General features: G+C 39.8%; 1 protein-coding gene and 1 pseudogene across 2 annotated transcripts; both read right to left on the bottom strand.

Moving 5' to 3' along the window:
* Positions 1 to 640: 640 nt before the first annotated feature.
* comtb (catechol-O-methyltransferase b) lies at positions 641 to 10,714 on the bottom strand. The gene is made up of 6 exons (XM_087801447.1): positions 10,671 to 10,714; positions 9,184 to 9,355; positions 4,107 to 4,224; positions 3,822 to 4,015; positions 3,639 to 3,770; positions 641 to 1,025 (listed from the first exon to the last, which is right to left on the bottom strand). Coding segments are annotated over exons 1-6 (798 nt in total). The 5' UTR covers positions 10,673 to 10,714; the 3' UTR covers positions 641 to 845.
* Positions 10,715 to 12,861: 2,147 nt separating this feature from the next.
* LOC148069911 (SRSF protein kinase 3-like) lies at positions 12,862 to 21,185 on the bottom strand (annotated as a pseudogene). Its single transcript, XR_015712898.1, has 14 exons — positions 20,903 to 21,185; positions 19,086 to 19,372; positions 18,920 to 19,028; positions 18,767 to 18,854; positions 18,117 to 18,204; positions 17,945 to 18,051; positions 17,729 to 17,885; positions 17,621 to 17,646; positions 17,500 to 17,556; positions 15,999 to 16,332; positions 15,832 to 15,929; positions 14,144 to 14,251; positions 14,013 to 14,082; positions 12,862 to 13,954 (listed from the first exon to the last, which is right to left on the bottom strand). The product of XR_015712898.1 is annotated as an SRSF protein kinase 3-like (transcript).
* Positions 21,186 to 22,823: the final 1,638 nt, after the last annotated feature.

Raw genomic sequence — 22,823 nt, 5'->3', positions numbered from 1 at the left:
AGACCCTCCCCCCCCACACACACACACACAAGCACACACACACACACACACACACACACACACACACACACACACACCCCCACACACACACACACACACATACACACACACACGTCACTCTCAGAGATTAGAGTTTGATTCTCTGATCTCACCTGAAAACAACTAGAGACGCGTTTAAATAGTAACTAATGTTAGAATCACTCATCGATACATTTACTGAACTTAATAAATATATTATATTAAAATAATATATATATATATATATTAAAATAATATATATATATATATATATATATATATATATATAATATTATATTTTATTAACTTTTTCCATCTCATTGTATCAAATAAATGGAATTAAAAATACATTTGAATAGTTTTAATATATATATTGTAATTTTTTTAACTTAATTTATTGGATAAAAAAAAAACTGGATGTTAGATTTTAAGTGTTTATTTATTTAGGGTTTGATGGAAAACGCTGTAAAATAAACTTAACCTTTCACTTTATTTCACTTTATTTCACTTTATTTCACGAGAAGCTTGTTTTATTTGATTTCATTTCATTTAATATCGTATTTCCACAAAAACCCTGTTTGGTTTTTTTTAATCACTTGAAATAAACATTTTCTGATTCAGATTTTGGTTGAAAAAAAGGTTTTTATTCTTTTTTTTTTAATTCACCACTAATACAAAAACATGAATTAAAATGTAAAAAGTAAATTAACAGCAGAGTATGATGGACGTATTTCTACTTCATCAGTTTCATAAAAAACATGTTGTGTTGATGATAATAATAAAGTAAACAAAACAAACACGTGTTGTTGTTCTGGTGTTTATTGCATCTAACCTACGAAGACCGACTTCTCCAGACCGTCCTCCACTTTGGTGTACTCCAGGTGCGACTTGAAGTACTGGCTCTGGTACCGGGGGCTGCTGCGCACGTACTCCAGGTAGTCGGGGGTCCCGGGACAGATGACGTTGTCGGCCAATAGGACGCTGCCGCGGCGGAGGAGGCCGCACTCCTGCAGACACGAGCACGTCACACACACACACACACAGACACACACACACACAGACACACACACACACACACACACACACACACACACACACACACACACACACACACACACACACACACACACACACACACACACACACACACACACACACACACACACACACACACACACACACACAGTCACAGTCACAGTCACACACACAGACACAGTCACACACACACACACACACAGTCACACACACCACACACACACAGTCACACACACAGTCACACACACAGTCACAGTCACACACACAGTCACACACACACACCCAGACACACACACACACACACAGTAACACACACACACACACACACACAGTCACACACACACACACATACACACACACACAGACACACACACACACACAGTCACACACACACACACACAGTCACACACACACACTCACACACACACACAGACACACACACACACACACACACACAGACACAGTCACACACAGACACACACACACAGACACACACTCACACTCACACTCACACACACACACACACACACACACACACACACACACAGTCACAGTCACACACACAGACACAGTCACACACACACACACACACAGTCACACACACCACACACACACAGTCACACACACAGTCACACACACAGTCACAGTCACACACACAGTCACACACACACACACAGACACACACACACACACACAGTAACACACACACACACACACACACAGTCACACACACACACACACACACACAGACACACACACACACACAGTCACACACACACACACACACAGTCACACACACACACACACAGTCACACACACACACTCACACACACACACAGACACACACACACACACACACACACAGACACAGTCACACACAGACACACACACACAGACACACACACACTCACACTCACACACACACACACAGTCACACACACACACACAGTCACACACACAGTCACACACACAGTCACACACACACACACACACAGTCACACACACAGTCACACACACACACACACACAGTCACACACACACACAGACACACACACACACACACACACACACACACACACACACACACACACACACACACACACACACACACACACACACACACACACACACACACACACACACACACACACACACACACACACCAGAGGTCGTAGAAGAAGACTTGATGAGTCGAAGGTCGAACGAGGTCGAATAAATAAATAAAAAAAGAGTCTTTTATTCAGGAAGTGAAGCCGTGACGCTCCAGAAGAGAAAGAAAGAACTCAAAGGAGCTTCTGGCCCTCAAGTGATGGACCATCATCTTCATAATAACATCTCCTTCTTTTGTCCGCGGCGCCCGGAGCGGCGTGACGTCAAGACACATAAAGAAGCAAGAAAAACTGCACTAATACCGTGAAGGAGTTGAAAGAAAAACACAAGATAAAACACTGAAAAGGAGGAAAAGAGAGAAAGTAACGAAACAAAGAAGTTTCCAGTTTTAAAAAAGTATAAAAAAAACTGTTCAGACTTATTTTGATATTAACTTCAATCTTTTTAGAGGCACTAAATACTTACGTTCCTCAAATAAAAATCCTGTAGAAATATTTTTAAATGTATAATAATGAATATAAATGGATACATTTTTAGTTTCTACACGATCTTTGACGTCATAAATACAGTCGAACACGTCACTGTGCTGCGCTGAAGAAGTGTTTCCAGCGCCCTCTGCCGGGCTTCTTTGTTATCGTTAGATATTGTTGAAGTTTAAACCAGGGGTAGGTAAGTAAATAAGTAACTAAAGAAGTAAGTAAGTAAGTAAATAAGTAACTAAAGAAGTAAGTAAGTAAATAAATAAGTAAGTAAAGAAGTAAGTAAGTAAATATGTAAGCAAGTAAATAAGTAAGTTAGTAAGTAAATAAGAAAATAAGTAAATAAGTAAATAAATAATTAAGTAAGTAAATATGTAAGCAAGTAAATAAGTAAGTTAGTAAGTAAATAAGAAAATAAGTAAATAAGTAAATAAATAATTAAGTAAGTAAATATGTAAGCAAGTAAATAAGTAAGTTAGTAAGTAAATAAGTAAATAAGTAAGTAAGTAAGTAAGTAAATAAGTAAATAAGTAAATAAGTAAATAAATAAATAAGTAAATAAGTAAATAAGTAAATAAGTAAGTAAGTAAGTAAGTAAATAAGTAAATAAGTAAATAAGTAAATAAATAAATAAGTAAATAAGTAAGTAATTATATATACACAAACGTCGCAGCGGCTGCAGGTTCTGCTCAACCCGTCAAGAGTTCACGTTTCACACATATTCACTTCAAACTGGCTCGATCGGTTGGAACCAGAACCTGCACCGACCCGGACCTTTGAGGACTGGACTGAACCCCTGGTTTAGCTTGATTGACAGGTTCAGAGAAGAGATCATGTGACGCCTCATAATATTGTGTCTGAACATGATTCAAACATAAAAAAATACTTTTTTTTAATCGTGACCTTTGACACCTTGGGAGGTCATGTTCATCGTCTCCCTCGCCCCGTCTGCACTCTCCTCATCACCTGTTCATGTTGAGACGGTGGAACCTTTACCTCCATCTGTTTGGTGTCGGGCAGGTAGCGATCCTTCCAGTGATCCAGGAACACCAGGTCCAGTGATTCCACTCCGAACCTCTCCTTCATCTGTGGGATCAGGTCCCCCGACGCTCCCTCCACCAGGTCCACCTGCGGAGACCACGCGTTCCTCACTGGTCCAGCATGTCCTCGAGCGTTTACCTTGTCCTGCAGACCGGCCCAGGCGATGACCTGGCGAGCGACGGCGGCGAACTCCGGGTTGAACTCGAGCGTGATCATTTTGGCGCCGGGCTGGAGCAGGCTGGCGATCCGGATCGCCGAGTATCCACAGTAGGTCCCGAGCTCCAGCACGGTCGCGGGGTTGACCTCTGACACCACGGAGTCCATGATGGCGCCTGAGAGCCGCGAGCGAACAGGATGTGACTGTTCGTCTCTCGTGACGGTCTAAGAACAGACAACAGTTCGTACGATGGTGTTTGGACTCACCTTTCTCGTCGCCAACGTTCATGGCCCACTCATGGTTCCGGCAGAAGTCGTCGATGGCCTTCACGACGCTGCGAGGGTTCCCTCTAGTGGCGTTCTTCTGTACTGCCTTCAAGAGCCTCTGAATGAAGCAGAAAACGTGTTTGATTGTTTTTAAATGATGACACAAGTCTTGAGTGATTCCAGAATAGACAGACAGGTGATGAAAGATCACAACTTAATAGTCGAAAGAAAAACAGCTACAATTGATAAATCAAGTCAATGACTTTTGAGAAAACTTTATATTTATTAAATTAAATCACAGTTAATTTAACTTCTACCAGTACATTACATCCATTGTCTTTGTTATTTTTGATCTATGTTCTTTTTTTAGACTTAGATTGTATCATATTGTTCTTTCTCTTTATTTCTATTTCCAATTCCCCGAAGGAGACCACCTGGTCTGGAAAAGCGCTAAACAAATAAAAATGACTTACTTGCTTACTTACACCTGAGGGATCAATAAAGTTCTACCTGACCTACATACATGAGGGGGTTTGTTTGGCTGAGGATAGAAATAAATAGTCATTTAAAGTTCATCAATCTGCTCAGAGAACATATTAAGAAACATTCTAAAATATGACGCAGATTTTATTAAAGGAAAATATTTACAATTAAAAAAACACAATTTTAATATGTTTTATTTTTACTTTTACTTAAAATATGATTTGATTTATTTTCACTTGATCTTGTAAGAATCCCTTTATTAATTATTTACCACGATTTAATGTTTTTATTATAATATTACATATTACATAGTATTAAAACATATTGTTACATTAAAATCCCATTTGATCATCATTTAATAACAGTTTGTCTCTTAATAACACGTTTTTTATTACAATCTCTTACAATTCATAGTCATCTTATGACATCAGTTAAAACATTTTAAATTGTCACTGTTTTAAAATGTCACATTTGTTTGACTTTATTTTTCTATTCTGATCAGAAATTGTGTTTTTATTTCTATGAATGTTTTTGACACTATAAGAGAAGAATTAAATCTCTCGCTGCAGGTTTAAAGTCAAGTTCTGATGCTGAACCTGGACGAATGTTTAACGAACAAAAACGCCTGCAGGTTGAAGTGAAGGCGCTATGAAGAGATGAAGCTCCGGAGATGAAGCTCCAGAGATGAAGCTCCAGAGATGAAGCTCCAGAGATGAAGCTCCGGAGATGAAGCTCCAGAGATAAAGCTCCAAAGATGAAGCTCCAGAGATGAAGCTCCAGAGATGAAGCTCCGGAGATGAAGCTCCAGAGATGAAGCTCCAGAGATGAAGCTCCGGAGATGAAGCTCCAGAGATGAAGCTCCAGAGATGAAGCTCCAGAGATGAAGCTCCAGAGATGAAGCTCCAGAGATGAAGCTCCAGAGATGAAGCTCCGGAGATGAAGCTCCGGAGATGAAGCTCCGGAGATGAAGCTCCGGAGATGAAGCTCCAGAGATGACGCTCCAGAGATGAAGCTCCAGAGATGAAGCTCCAGAGATGAAGCTCCAGAGATGAAGCTCCGGAGATGAAGCTCCAGAGATGAAGCTCCAGAGATGAAGCTCCAGAGATGAAGCTCCAGAGATGAAGCTCCGGAGATGAAGCTCCGGAGATGAAGCTCCGGAGATAAAGCTCCGGAGATGAAGCTCCAGAGATGACGCTCCAGAGATGAAGCTCCAGAGATGAAGCTCCAGAGATGAAGCTCCAGAGATGAAGCTCCGGAGATGAAGCTCCAGAGATGAAGCTCCAGAGATGAAGCTCCAGAGATGAAGCTCCAGAGATGACGCTCCAGAAATGAAGCTCCAGAGATGAAGCTCCAGAGATGAAGCTCCGGAGATGAAGCTCCGGAGATGAAGCTCCGGAGATGAAGCTCCGGAGATGAAGCTCCGGAGATGAAGCTCCGGAGATGAAGCTCCGGAGATGAAGCTCCAGAGATGAAGCTCCGGAGATGAAGCTCCAGAGATAAAGCTCCAAAGATGAAGCTCCAGAGATGAAGCTCCAGAGATGACGCTCCAGAGATGAAGCTCCGGAGATGAAGCTCCGGAGATGAAGCTCCGGAGATGAAGCTCCAGAGATGAAGCTCCAGAGATGAAGCTCCGGAGATGAAGCTCCGGAGATGAAGCTCCAGAGATATCAGCGTCTGATCTCAGAGCAGGAAATGAAAAGACAAAGTTTCATATCCAGGTCTGCAGACACGATGATGAAAGACGTGATCGAGTCGACGCTGCTTCAACAGAACACGTTTGTTTAAGGCAACGATGATACGAGAAGAATTTTACATGTTTCTCTTTCACACCAACAACAAACATGGTCCAAAGATAAAAGTATTGATTCCTCAATCAAGAGATTCTACACGTCACACAACTGTAGTGATGGACGCGTCAGGAAGAAGATACAGACACATTAACACTAATCTAACTAACACTAATCTCTGCTACATTAAGTTAGTGACTGAACACCTTCAGCAAAACTATAGAATAATATTCACAAGATACATTTTGTCGAGAGAAAAATCAAAGGATGGAAAAAGAGTTGAAGGGAGATTTTGCGATTTAAAGGATGGACAAGAAAAAAAAAAAGCGCTGAACTCTGAACTCTGACCTCTGACCTGGGATTTTAACCTTTTTGTTTGCAGAGGAAATTCATCCTCACACACGACACAGACATGTGACGCCATCAGCTGCTTTACATGGAAGATCTTTACACGAGTTACATTTGTATGTTGATTATTCTTTATAGTCTTTATAGTCTTTATATTATAGTCTATTATTATGCATCAGTTCAATTCTTGTTTTGTTTTTGCTTCTCTACATATTCACACCTTTGTTTTAATGAAGTTGATATTTATCTTTATATATGAAGGATGTTAGTTTTAACAACTGTGATCCAAATTAATTTAAACTAGTATCAACTCTGGTGTCATTAAACATCAACTAGTATCAACTCTGGTGTCATTAAACATCAACTAGTATCAACTCTGGTGTCATTAAACATCAACTAGTATCAACTCTGGTGTCATTAAACATCAACTAGTATCAACTCTGGTGTCATTAAACATCAACTAGTATCAACTCTGGTGTCATTAAACATCAACTAGTATCAACTCTGGTGTCATTAAACATCAACTAGTATCAACTCTGGTGTCATTAAACATCAACTAGTATCAACTCTGGTGTCATTAAACATCAACTAGTATCAACTCTGGTGTCATTAAACATCAACTAGTATCAACTCTGGTGTCATTAAACATCAACTAGTATCAACTCTGGTGTCATTAAACATCAACTAGTATCAACTCTGGTGTCATTAAACATCAACTAGTATCAACTCTGGTGTCATTAAACATCAACTAGTATCAACTCTGGTGTCATTAAACATCAACTAGTATCAACTCTGGTGTCATTAAACATCAACTAGTATCAACTCTGGTGTCATTAAACATCAACTAGTATCAACTCTGGTGTCATTAAACATCAACTAGTATCAACTCTGGTGTCATTAAACATCAACTAGTATCAACTCTGGTGTCATTAAACATCAACTAGTATCAACTCTGGTGTCATTAAACATCAACTAGTATCAACACTGGTGTCATTAAACATCAACTAGTATCAACTCTGGTGTCATTAAACATCAACTAGTATCAACTCTGGTGTCAGTAAACATCAACTAGTATCAACTCTGGTGTCATTAAACATCAACTAGTATCAACTCTGGTGTCATTAAACATCAACTAGTATCAACTCTGGTGTCATTAAACATCAACTAGTATCAACTCTGGTGTCATTAAACATCAACTAGTATCAACTCTGGTGTCATTAAACATCAACTAGTATCAACACTGGTGTCATTAAACATCAACTAGTATCAACTCTGGTGTCATTAAACATCATTTAGTATCAACTCTGGTGTCATTAAACATCAACTAGTATCAACTCTGGTGTCATTAAACATCAACTAGTATCAACTCTGGTGTCATTAAACATCAACTAGTATCAACTCTGGTGTCATTAAACATCAACTAGTATCAACTCTGGTGTCATTAAACATCAACTAGTATCAACTCTGGTGTCATTAAACATCAACTAGTATCAACTCTGGTGTCATTAAACATCAACTAGTATCAACTCTGGTGTCATTAAACATCAACTAGTATCAACTCTGGTGTCATTAAACATCAACTAGTATCAACTCTGGTGTCATTAAACATCTACTAGTATCAACTCTGGTGTCATTAAACATCAACTAGTATCAACTCTGGTGTCATTAAACATCAACTAGTATCAACTCTGGTGTCATTAAACATCAACTAGTATCAACTCTGGTGTCATTAAACATCAACTAGTATCAACTCTGGTGTCATGTAGTGAATGTTCTTCAAGACGCAGTAACTTCTCATCATGAACATGTTTTACACTTTATTACTTTATAAAGTTGCTCTGAAATCTGGACAAACGAGAGGTTACGAGAGTCCATTATGACATAATAATGACTTCACTCCTCCTCCAGCTGTGATCAAACTTTGTTTATACAACGAGTCCCTCGGAGGTGAAGACCATTGATGATGCGCGGTGACAAACCTCCACAAACACTGATAATACAATAGAGTCACACATTACAACAACACACACTGATGATACAATAGAGTCAGACATGACAACAACACACACACTGATGATACAATAGAGTCACACATCACAACAACACACACACTGATGATACAATAGAGTCACACATCACAACAACACACACACTGATGATACAATAGAGTCACACATCACAACAACACACACACTGATGATACAATAGGTTATGGAAATAAAAGACATTATTTTAAACAGTAACTAAAAGTAAAAACTAGACCAAACCAGAAATCTTTTTATATCAGTCACTCTAATAGAAACTGGTCGAACCTTCCCTGACAATATAGAATTTAGTGAGAATTATATGAAAAACAAAAATGTCCTTTTTTATAACGTTCACCTATTTCTGTTATGTTTTGCTGAGGAATGTTTTGAAAATATTCTAAACTAAAATAGCAGTAAACGTTGAAGGCTCACCTGAGGACGCGTGGACCGGGTCAGTGTGTCCAGCAGACGCTCCACGAACACGTCGTGCCACAGCAGCGCCAGACCGGCGTGGTACTGGACCAGCGCCGGGATCAGCCATCGGTAGAGAGCGTAGAGGAGAGCGAGTCCACCGGTGCAGACGTAAACTAGAGTCAACAACATCCTGCAAGACAGGATGAGAGGATGAGAGGACGAGAGGACGAGAGGACGAGAGGATGAGAGGATGAGAGGATGAGAGGATGAGAGGATGAGAGGATGAGAGGACCAGAGGACCAGAGGACCAGAGGATGAGAGGATGAGAGGACCAGAGGACCAGAGGACCAGAGGACCAGAGGATGAGAGGACCAGAGGACCAGAGGACCAGAGGACCAGAGGACCAGAGGACGAGAGGACCAGAGGACCAGAGGATGAGAGGACCAGAGGACCAGAGGACCAGAGGACCAGAGGATGAGAGGACGAGAGGACCAGAGGACCAGAGGACCAGAGGACGAGAGGACCAGAGGACCAGAGGACCAGAGGACCAGAGGACCAGAGGATGAGAGGACCAGAGGACCAGAGGATGAGAGGACCAGAGGACCAGAGGACGAGAGGACGAGAGGACGAGAGGACCAGAGGACCAGAGGACCAGAGGACCAGAGGACCAGAGGACCAGAGGATGAGAGGACCAGAGGACCAGAGGACCAGAGGACCAGAGGACCAGAGGATGAGAGGACCAGAGGACCAGAGGACCAGAGGACCAGAGGACCAGAGGACCAGAGGACGAGAGGACCAGAGGACCAGAGGATGAGAGGACCAGAGGACCAGAGGACCAGAGGACCAGAGGATGAGAGGACCAGAGGACCAGAGGACCAGAGGACCAGAGGACGAGAGGACGAGAGGACGAGAGGACGAGAGGACGAGAGGATGAGAGGATGAGAGGACGAGAGGACGAGAGGATGAGAGGACGAGAGGATGAGAGGACGAGAGGATGAGAGGATGAGAGGACAAGAGGACGAGAGGATGAGAGGATGAGAGGACAAGAGGACGAGAGGATGAGAGGATGAGAGGATGAGAGTCAAGACCCTCCTGTCACTGCTGTGAGCGTCTATAGAGACCAGGCTTCTGACACATCATCTCACCACAGATGTCAACAACAATCATCTCTATTCTATTCTCTGCACGTGAACAAAGAGCCAGTGAGTGAAGCAGGAGAACATCTCCAGGAACAAGTGAAAGCTGGTTGAGGTAATTCCTTTTGATTCGCAGCTTGAGTTGCGTGGCAACCGGCGGTCGGGGGTGAAGAGGCAAAGTATCCGAGCGGAATATTAACCTTTTCTCCGGCGTCCTCGGAGCACGTTGGATTAAAATCACATGGCAGGATGTGTAGCTACGCTTGCTAACACGGGTGGGAAGAATCAGTAAAAGTACTATTGAGCTATAAAGACCAACTTTGACTAAAGAAACTTCAACAACAAACACAAGAGCAGAAACAGACTCACATGTGCAGCAGCAGCTCCGTCAACAAACGCTCTCGGTGTGAAGCAACAACTGCTGACTGCACTCCTCCCCCTCCTGAGCCTCACCAGGAATGCTCAACACGCTGACCTTTCATTTCTCCTTTTGAGAGGCACTTTCTCGTCATGATTCGAGCAGCTATAGGTGTTGAATCGACATTGAATGAAGTGAAACATTAAGAGAAAAATACAGAATCATCTCAGTATGTTTGGAAGGAACATTTAAACTGACCTTTTGTCAGTCGTTGAGTTGTTTTCTGTGTTTTCAGTCTATGTTTCTTGTTTGAAGTGAGACGTGACGATCATATACGTTTCTATACGATGTCAAATAATATTTAATAACTTAGTAAATACACAATTACTTTCCAAACATCCTTTTGTGACTTCAAAATACATTTTCCCAATTCTTTATTTTCTTCTAAGAATAATAACAACGGATTGAATTCATCGTGAAAAACAAGAACCCTGATAGATACACTTGGGTTTTCAAATATATTAAAACTATCGTCGTTCACCACTGTTAGCTGCTCTATAATGTTGTTGTTTATTTGATGATCTTATATTTATATTTATTTGTATCATTACCTCAGACCTGAAACTTGTTTGCAGTTTCAGTTTTTTAATTAGAAATATTCTATTAATTTTTAAATGTTAAATCAGTTATTTTGCATTTTTCTTGTTAATAAAAATATATTCTTTTTTCTTATCCTTATCAAGATAACCAAGTACATAAATACTAAAAGATAAACTTGCTCATCCACGTGAGCAGAAAAGATGTACTTTGACGTGTTGTTCCTTCACGAGTGGAAACACAACTTAATCTGAAGAGCAGCTTCAGTAACACGTCTTACATAACAACTCAAGCCAGATTGAAGCCTGAGTCACGGTAATACTTGTGTGAACATGAAGTGAGATGAAAAAAGCTCTGATATCATCACCGTGTGAACAATGTTTGGAGTGAAATCAAACCGTATTTGTATCTCGTCCTCACACTATTAAACACAACCTTCTGCACAAGAAAATCCACTTCACATGCAAATTAAATGACAAAAATAAATATTGTGTTAACGTCACATGTTTCTTCGTGGATTGAGCGACGGGACGAGGACACACTGATGCATTCTGGTTAAAGTTTAATGAGTGTATTGTGACACTGTTGACACATCATCCGAGCAGCGTGAATCTACACAATCTCGTGGACTCTTTGTTCTCATGTATTAGCAGAAAAAGCTGTCAACTAAAACTAAAATAGCACCAGATTACGTCATACGTTACCAGCCGAGGTTGAAGGTTCTATTCCCACACCTTTGATATTCACAGACAAGTGGTCATTATTCTGAGAGAATGTATTTTTCTTATCTTCTGTTGCTCGTGCGGCCGTCAGGCCAGAAGGAAAAACGTTACAAAAATGTTATTAAAACAAGGAAAAATAGAAGGAAAAATGCCTTAATACAATATATTGAATGCGTTTTAATTGAATCTATATTTCCAATGATTCCTCTTTGATAGTAAAACATTATGTGAATCATTTAGTTTAATAAAGATTTAAATCAAACATTAAAACAAGATATTCTTTGAAGAACACAAATCTTTTGTTTTTCTACAAATGATTCAATGGAAAAAAAAAGAGGAAATGAAAGCTTTGGACAAACAAATGTAACATGAACGATTGAACTAATATATCAAATGTACCATATAAAAGGATTCATCTGTGAAAAACATGTGTGCATGATTGAAAGGTTCATAAGCTTGTCCCACGAGACACAGATTTGTTTGGAAGGCTAATCTGACCTGGTTCTTTTGTTGAAGTCCAGACGACAGAGAACTGCTCCCTTCAACGTCGCCTCATGTCCTGGGAAACAGAAGAGACGCTTTAGAGACAAAGAAACTCATGGATTCATTATTAATGAATCATTTACCAGTGATGTTCTCGTATCAGGCAGCGATTCATGTTTGATCCTTTGTCTAAAAAAGATACATTTTTGTAATCCTAGAGACCAGGGCCGGGTCTAGGCAGGCGCAAGAGGGGGCCTGGCACAAATCCCCCTCAAGATTTGAGGCTGCCCCCTCATACATGCCTGTCTAGACCCGGCCCTGCTAGAGACAATAAACTATATTCGTTAAGACCATGACAAACAGACACAACATGTAAACAACAATAAACTCCACACAAGCAGAAACGTAACATTTTATCACACGTGTAGAAAAACAAATGAAAAATACAATTACCAGCAACTTGTTTCAATTCAAGTATTTCAAAAAACACTTTAATAAAATAATACTTAATACAAAAGTGCTTGAGAATAACTTCAGTCAAACGTGGACACGTTTAAGAACACTTGTGGTAAACATGCGTGAAAAGTGCACTGAATAAAAAAGAAAATGAAAAACAATTTTCAAAAACAACAACAACAACTAATTGGGTTAAAGTTATTTAAGATAACATTCACCGTCAGTAAAACTTTCAGAAATATTCTGGACTCAGAGGCTTCTTGTGACTTTTCTTCAATTATACTTTTGTGGAAAACGTTAAGAAAACAGTGAAAATGAAGTTAAAACATTAACCAGTTTATCATATTTTTTATATCGTCTCAACGTCTGAGTATATTTGAAGCATTGATCCTTCAGAGACTTTGTTTGTCAGACACACGGTGAAGAATATTAATAATAATTATAATAATGTAACGATTCATGAACATGTCGGATATAACATGACAGGTCTGTAGATTTATTTTATCACCGTGTTTAACTGGTTAATATTATTAAGGTGAATTATTTTCTTCTGCCTCGATAAGATTCATTTTCCTCGCCGTGCTTGTAGTTGCACCGCGGGCCCTCAGGGGGGCGCACACACCACTCTGGCTGGTTAAATCCATCACAAAGCTCGAGCCGACAACACAGCAAATCCAAACGTCTGCTGCACGTCCTAGGAGTTGATCCAGGGATGCTTGAGGCACTGAGCGGCGCTCGCTCTCCTCTCCGGCTGCAGCTCCAACATGGTGAGAAGGAACGAGCTGAAGCCGTCGGCTTGTTCTCGAGACCACTCGTATTTGTCCAGCAGGATCTCCAGCAGGCTCCAGGGCTTCAGCTTGGTGATGTGCCGGAGGTGTCCTGCAGCGAGACACGCAGAGCTTGAGAACATCAGAAGCGGCTGCAGAATCAAGCGTTTGAATCACCTTTACGATTGAACAACTGTTTGGACTTGGTCCCCGAGAGAGCGAACTGAGTGGGAAGAGGTCCCAGCAGCTCCACGATGTGGGCGATGTGATCTTCAGGAGCAAACACAGAATGAGTTGACGCTTCAGAGGAGGACACAAGGCACCTGACCTTCCTCGCGGCTGAAGGATCCTCCTGACTCGGGGTCGAACAGATAGTCTCCCGTGGCCAGCTCGAAGGCCTTCAGAGGAACAAATGAGTAAGACGAGGTTGTTGACACTAGGAGGGTCTTCTCATGTCACCATGCAGGCCGTGCTCCAGATGTCTGCCGGGCTGTCGTACTCGGCACCGATCAGAACCTCCACGGAGCGATACTGGCACGTCTGGATGTCCTCGCTGAAGTGCTTGTTCTGCAGCCGTTCAAACACAACACAAGGTCTCGCCTCAGTGAGCTGCTGAGAGACTAAACCTGGGCCTCTGCGCTCCTGCTGCTGCCCCCACGACCCAAGGTCAAATATGTTTGGCTGGGCTTTAAAGATGGTCCTTCTGCAGGTTTTCTTTACTTCTTACAGTAACAAACAAGTAAAAAAGCATCAATAAAAGTGTGAACACAGAAAAGTGTCACTTTATTGAGTTTAGAAAGTGTCGACTGCACTGATCATATTAGACAAAGTGAACATGAGACACAGGTTTGACAGATGTTTGGTTTTACAAAACATGATTCATTATTTTAAATATATATATATATTTATATAATGCATTAGTATTGTAAGAAAACACTGATACACTTTAGTATCACAATATGTTTTTCCATCCAATCGAGTCATTTTTCCAAAATAACTTGATTAACTTATTTTCCAGTTTCAGTTTCAGTTTATACAAATATTTAAAGCGTTCGATCATTTCTAGGTTGTAAGTCAACTTCAGCAGTCATAACTTCTACCACAGCAAGAGGGAGAATGAAATCCCATGAGATCCTGTCGATGACTGAGGACGAGAGGATACAGTGAGTCCAGCAGCTTCTAAAGCTGATGTTTGGACATATTTTGGTTTAAAAACAAATGAAAGTAGTTACGACTTCGTCAAGAGTCATGTGGTCTGTAAATACTACACCAGAGTCAAGTACTGGACAATACTACACATATATACTTGTTACTACACTATCACAACACCAGAGTCAAGTACTGGACAATACTACACATATATACTTGTTACTACACTATCACAACACCAGAGTCAAGTACTGGACAATACTACACATATATACTTGTTACTACACTATCACAACACCAGAGTCAAGTACTGGACAATACTACACATATATACTCGTTACTACACTATCACAACACCAGAGTCAAGTACTGGACAATACTACACATATATACTTGTTACTACACTATCACAACACCAGAGTCAAGTACTGGACAATACTACACATATATACTTGTTACTACACTATCACAACACCAGAGTCAAGTACTGGACAATACTACACATATATACTTGTTACTACACTATCACAACACCAGAGTCAAGTACTGGACAATACTACACATATATACTTGTTACTACACTATCACAACACCAGAGTCAAGTACTGGACAATACTACACATATATACTTGTTACTACACTATCACAACACCAGAGTCAAGTACTGGACAATACTACACATATATACTTCTTACTACACTATCACAACACCAGAGTCAAGTACTGGACAATACTACACATATATACGTGTTACTACACTATCACAACACCAGAGTCAAGTACTGGACAATACTACACATATATACGTGTTACTACACTATCACAACACCAGAATCAAGTACTGGACAATACTACACATATATACTTGTTACTACACTATCACAACACCAAGAACATTGTGTTTATTTGTTGTGTTAAGTCCATTAAAACATAACTTAAAAGGTAAAATAATAGAAAAAGTTGAGTGACTGAATGTCGTCTCTGATGCTGTCACTCACCACCCAGCAGGCGTTGCCAAGGTCAGCAATCTTGATGAGAATTTGATCAGCGTTTTGAGCGTCAAGCAGGTCCAGCGGTGAATCCCAGTCACTCACACCTGGAACGAGATAATGACCTGGTTAAAGTGGGGTCAGGGGTCAGCGGGTAAGTCATGATGAGTAATGACCGTTAAACGATGGTGAGGATGGAGGCGACTGCTGTTCTACATGCTGCTGTGGAAATGACCTGGAGGCTGGAAAAGGGGAATATTTGCTGAAATCTGGCAACGAGCAAACGGAGTCTCTGCGACCGTGACTCCTGTGGTCCAGCGTGTCCTCCAGCAGCATCGTCCGTCTCCGTAAGTCAAAGCTGGGACCCCGGAGTTTGGGCGGGTCGGTCGGCGTGTCGGAAACACCCGGGACTTGAGGTGGATCTCTTTGACTTTGAGCGGGACCCTGACCACGACGTTTCCTCTCCCTCCGGGTCAGTCGCTTTATTTGGGTCCTTGAAACTTTGCTGGACTGAGAAGACGAGTTCATGGTTAGTGAAGGACGCCACAGAGACGAGATGATCGACTGTCAATCACTCTTCAGGGCTGCAAAGATTCCACCTTCAGAATCATTCATTTCAACTTTGATGGTTTTTTATTCATATTGTTTATTGTATTTTAATAATTGGTAAATATTCTTCTTCTTCATTGAAGTAAACAGTGTCTTTGTCATAGAAATGTCTCAGAGAATGTTTCAGAAAGTGTTTCTTCCAGTAATGTTAACGAAAGTGGGTTTAAATCTGTGGTGTTGAAATACAATATAAAATAAATCAGATAAAGAAGTGACTCTTAATCTAAGGTGTGAAGACGCTCATTTGACTTCATTTAACATTGAACATGAAGTAATATTATATATAATCCATCATAGACATCATCTTTGTTATCAATGAGCTCAACAGGGGGCGCTGGCGTTTTGAAATTAACTTCCACAACACAGGAGAAGCTGTGTTTTTACTTCATCTGCACCACAGAGAGTGACCTTCACAAGATTCCTGGATGGAACTGGGAACAGCAATGAAAACCTGTTGCTTGTCCAATTATAAGCATTTGGAAATAGTCTTAATATCATTTGTTTGATGCCAGACAGGTGGAGGCACAGGTGAGGATCATTGGAAACACTGGTCGTCTTATCATCAGCAGATGTTGTAACGATGGAAGGATCAATAAAGTCTAAAACATGGCTCAGAAACTTTTAACGTAGTTTAAATTTACTCAAAGTCTCAAATGCCATCAAGGATAAACTGAAGCTCACACAGTTAATGATCAGTCAAATAAAATGATTAAAATATATAGAAATAGTTTTATTAGGACAGATCGACATCAAAGAAAATAGAATATTGGTACTTTTAAAATCAAGGTATTTAGGTATTTTTGAATCTTCAACAAATAACATTACTTTATTTAAATTAAGGTCTTTATTCTCCAGAGAATGATTGAGTAATAAAACAAAAATGAGGAACAGAATCCAGCTTCATGTCATTCAATAAGTGAAATCAATATAAATTCAATTGGTATTATTTTCTTCTTCAAATGTTTCTAGACCAGGATCTGCATCAAGGAGATGAAGGTTGAGGTCAAAGACTGATGTAGGTTAGTTTTGACCACGTGTTTCATGTTAAATGCATTGAACGGATCTTACCCACTGGCCCAGCGTGTGGAAGACGTCGACCAGCTTCCCTAGTAGGTTCGGGGAACTCTTTAAAAGACGGAGAAGTTCATGAAATGCTTCTTAAAATGCAAACGTGTGTTCAAGTCTTCACCTGTTTCTCTCCGGATCTGGTCTTAGCTGGACAGACAGACACAGGAGAAGGAGGCAGAAGTCAGTGGAAGCTCCAGAAGAATCAAGACGGTGTGATGTTCTCACTCACCTGACGAGTTTGCTAAAGCCGGCATCTTCCACAGTTTGGTGTTGGCGGCCATCTTCTGAATGTAAGCCTCGTCCACGCGCAGCAGGATGTTCTCCGGCTTGATGTCCGTGTGGATGATCTTGCATTTGCTGTGCAGGTAATCCAGACCCTGAAGAACCTGTGACGGGGACGCTCGTGTGAAAGCCAGAAGCGAGAGTGAGAGCAGAGGTGAGGAACCTGTCTGAGAATACTCTTCACGCAGGGCAGCGGGAGTCCCGTGTAGTTGGACTTGATGATCCACCTCAGCAGCTGGTGGCCCAGAACCTCCAGAACCATGCAGATGTCTGAGGACCGGCTAAGGTGAGCGTCTGCTGAGACTGAAGATGTTATCAGAGGAAGTCAAGGATACGCTCTCCGCTCTCCCCGGTGATCCTGAAATAGTCGATGAGCTGCACGATCTTCTCGCGCTTCGGGTCTTTGGGGTCACTGTCCCTCACCTGACGGACACGCATCAGGGGAGCCTCATCAAACCTTTGCAAATCAAACCATTTCAAATCTGATCTTTTCCCAAAGATAACTATTTTGGGAATTCTTGGTTGTCGTTGAGTCGTCATTTCTACTCTTGGTTTATTTCATGACGAGCAACCAATGTAAGTACAATCTAAATTGAAATTAAATTAGATTTATTGAGTCAAAAGCGCAAACAAAATATTTTCTTGATGCATTGAAATGAAAAAAACAAGCAGCACATCATTTTAAAAAACAACATACTTATATCATATCATACAGTTTATCAAAAACAAATGAATCAATGATGTTCCAGATGTTTCAAACTTTTTCAGTCACTTAAAAAATAAATCAATCATAAAACATTTGTTTGTTTATTTATCCATCATAGTGCACTAAATAATTGATGTTTCCAAAAAATTATCATAAATAATTCATGTCTGAGGCTTTTAAATGGTTTGATTTCAACAAGATAAACATGTACATGTAATGTTTGCTGCTTTAGTAAAACTAAATAATCATCTTTAAAACACATGTTAAGTTCCGACTCACAGACTTCAGGAGTTTGATTTCATCCACTGCCGTCTCAGTGAAGATTTCAGCACTTTTCACCACCTTTAGAGCCACAAAACATCCGACCCTGAGGAGTAGAGACGACGTCAGCCCTGGTTCCTCTGTGGAGCACCTGCAGTGGTCAGTACTCACAACATATCCCAGCACAGCCACACCGTGGAGAAGTGACCCCATCCTAACTTGTTCACCACCTGGTAGCGGTGAGAGAAAACCTCGCCTATTTCCACAGGATAATATCCGCCTGAAGGGAGAACGGAGCCTCAGTGGACGAGTGACGGCGACGCGACGCCAGACTCACCTCTGCCGTAGTCGTCAGGGTTCTCGTCGTCGTCGCACAACTGCTGTGGACGCTGAGGCTGAGGCTGAGGCTGAGGCTGACGTCGCAGCTCTGCAGGCGGAGGGCTGTGACGCGCCGCGCTCTGGGACGCCGCCGCTTTCTTCGGCTTCACGGCGTGATGATGGTTATAAGAAGGTCTGACCGGCGTGTTCAGGTTGAAAGAGTTGCTCGTGTAAAGAGCCGATATCGCCGCCGCGTACGCCGACGACATGTTCGGAGGACGGATCCAAGGTCAGCGACAGCGGGATCTGAAAAAACAAGTCATTTTTTTTAATCAAATATTTTAGTGGAATATACTTTAATTGAGTTGTGCTTGTGTGAGGCTGAAGGATTAGTGAGAACCTGTTGATTTACTTGATACAGTGGACCTTGTTTTTGTTTAATTCATTCATTTCATTGTAAGAACATTTTAGGAAATCTGAATGACATTAAAGGATTATATGTTTATAGGTTCGACTTTACTCTTTAAATTATCTTTCCACTGGAAATATACTTTAATTGAGTTTGTTGGGCTTATGTGAGGCTGAAGGATTAGTGAGAACCTGTTGATTTACTTGATACAGTGGACATTGTTTTTGTTTAATTCATTCATTTCCGGAGACATTGTAAGAACATTTTAGGAAATCTTAATGACATTAAAAGATTATATTATTATAAAAAAGGAGGTTTGACTTTACTCATTTCAATATTTTTCGGCTTCACTCATTTTTAGTATTTTTTAGTTGGAAAACATAGAATTGCGCTTTTTTAAAGATAAACATTTTATAATACTGTGTCCAGACCAGACAAGTGTGATCTTTTCAGTCCGTGCAGAGGTCAAATTAAGGTTTTATTTTTTATTTTTCTGATGTTGAACCAAAATGTTTATTTGTTATTGCAAAAAATGTTTAAAAAAGAAAGAAAACGACAGATTTTACTTTATACATTGAATTGGTTCCATAGTCATGTTATAGTTATATGTTGAGTATTTCTGACACATGTACAATTTTACAAATCATTTAAGTAGATAAATTAATATTAACACAAAGAAAAATGAGGAAATATTGAACAATATTTGAAATAACAACTTTTCTTTATCATATTAAACATCTTGATTTAATTTCATCTCTATATAGTTTTAAGTTGACTTCTTGTTTCCTGGCACGAGTTACTAACTAAAGACAGATCAAGTGTGTTTCCAGTCAAATAAATGTGCAAGAAAGGAAACGATCTTCTGGACTTGAGTCGAAATAAAGGTTCAGAGAATATTATTATGGTTTTCATCCTTAATGAAAGAGAACAAATCTTCAGGAAGTAATAAAAAGCTAATAAATGACTTGCCTTCAAAGCCACATCTGTGCTCCTGGTAGTGAGTTGAGTTGAAGTCACTGAAGAAAGTGAACATTTCAAACAAGCCCAGAGTGTGTGGATCTATATTTACTCACATGAATGGCACGTCAACACAAATAGCTTCTGACTGACACTGAACTCTAAAGATGTCAGACACATGTGAGGCTTGAAAACACATAAATGTGTTCAACCAGCAAATCATATTTTAAAATAAAGGTTAAATATTGTGTGTTTTAAAAAAAATAGTTTTGATTTTAGCTTGTATAGTTGAAATAATTGAGCTTTTCTTCATAATATATAAAATGTAATATATTGAATGTGATATTTTATATGATATGACTTTTATAATATTGACTGTAACTAGTTGAACAAGTGAATAGTCTTGACTCAGAAATACAAGAATTTAAATGTTTAAATACTTCATCATGTTAGACAATAAACATACGTACCAGAGAACACTGGACTTTAAAACTGCTCCAGACTGGTCTCCTGGAGTGAACGAGCAGGTATGAAGCGCCAGGTGAGTTTTTAAACCAGGTTCATGGTTATATTGATAGTTATCTGTTAGCTCAGCGTTAGCAGCTACATGTTAGCATCACTTTCCACGCCTGTTATGGAGCCTCAGCGCGATGAAGCGTAAACATGGACGTCAGGTCCGGTTCTGACACGAGAAGGTCCAGACGACGTACGAGGAATTATTTTAGAGAAGAAAATACGTTAAAATATTACAAAGTTAACTGTTGATTCACCATCTAAAAAACTTAACTATAAACTCAAAAGTAAACAAACTTTCGTAAATTCATCGCAGTTTCGAGATTTTTCGTGTAGTTTCGTCAAATTGAAATAATTAATTGTAATTATTAATTATTAAGTATAATTATTTCTGAATATAATTTGAGCAGATTTATGCTGAACCCAAACACTTTCAAATGTTTTCCTGTAGGTGGCGCTGTTTCACTATTTTGTAAACCTCCAGCTGTCCAACGTTTTTAATCCATATTGCATTTTAATAAAAGGATGAATCAATCAACGTAATCGTTTTTAAAAATGATTTTTATAAACGATTACGTTGAGCTCTGTTTCAGGACATGTTTGGATCAACAACACACAATTCATTCTGAATATTGCAGAGTAGAATAAAGCTCTGAATGTTTTTGGACAACGGGAGGAAACCAGAGTACCCAGAGGACAGAACAAGTGATGTGTTATGGTCTTTAAATATTGTCCTTTTCTCTTTTCAAAGATCATTCTGTGTCTGTCATGTGTGAAAGGATCAAGGATTCATTCATATGATGAGATCTGAGGCCGTGGTTCTCGAGAGTAAAACCTGCTAAAGACGTATTTAAGTGTCAGTGAAGCTGCTCTTAAGTTCAACACATGTTTATAGAATATAAAAATATATAATGTTTTAGATACATTAATATTCCACTAATGCTGAAGCCTAGAACCAACAATTTAAGAATCATTGTAATGAGTATTAATATATATTAACATACACTAAAAACAACTTTCTGTCGTCCTAGAAGATTGTCTTTTTAGTTTCTCCGTCAGAAAACCTTCTTAGCCTGAGACACGATATGTTGTTTGGTTTGTTTAGATTCTATACGTGTATTTAATATTTAAGGTTTTTTCATCCAGAACAAAAGAAGCGACACCTCGGCTCATTGATCACAACATGAAACTTTATTTAGTAGAATGAGTCGGCAATCTCATACGCACAGTATAGTGGAGGTCGTTTGTATCCTTGTTACTCAAGTTACCTAGTTAAGGGAGAAAAGACTGACGTGTCTTTAAATAGCTTTTTTTTTTTCTTTAAAAAGGCTTCAGAAAATGAAAAGTATTTACAGTTTAGTTTTAGCAACACTGCTGAAGAAATCATTTGAAACACACTTAAAGTTCCCGTACAGGTGAGAACAAGCTACAGTCATTACAAAAATGTCCATAAATATAATATAGTTAGAATAAATTTGCTAAATTTATATCCTTTATTCTCATCATACAGGGTAGATCTTAGGAAAAATACATTTATGACCCCCAGTGCACAGCAGTTTGGTCATGGGTTGAGATCAAGTGGACGTTGAGAGGATGAGGAACATTAAGACATCAGTTCTGCTAACATTCCACTGTGTTCTGGACTCGTGACCGGAGTAGAAAATGCAATGGTCGGCAAACATGACGAGTCTTCAGGATACATAGAAAGTCGTACATTCAAATGGATACAAAATCTGAGCATGGAATGAAATCTAAAAATAGTTCTGTTCACGACACAACGGATACTAGTTCAGTTTTGGCAGTTTTTTCTTTTTCGTTTGCAAAATGTTGAGAAAACAGAAGATCATGACGGACATGTTTATTTTCCGGCAACAAATG

Source organism: Callionymus lyra, chromosome 10 (genome assembly GCF_982586985.1).
Source record: "Callionymus lyra chromosome 10, fCalLyr1.hap1.1, whole genome shotgun sequence".
Taxonomy (NCBI): Eukaryota; Metazoa; Chordata; class Actinopteri; order Syngnathiformes; family Callionymidae; genus Callionymus; species Callionymus lyra.
This window is presented reverse-complemented; position numbering and strand designations above follow the sequence as displayed.

What these genes read in the sequence shown, in the direction of transcription:
- comtb (XM_087801447.1), bottom strand. An exon ending in GAACGTTGGCGACGAGAAAG is followed by an intron (nt 4,016 to 4,106) that starts GTGAGTCCAAAC and finishes CGCGGCTCTCAG; the next exon opens with GCGCCATCATGGACTCCGTG. An exon ending in CCGACACCAAACAGATGGAG is followed by an intron (nt 1,026 to 3,638) that starts GTAAAGGTTCCA and finishes TCGTGTCTGCAG; the next exon opens with GAGTGCGGCCTCCTCCGCCG.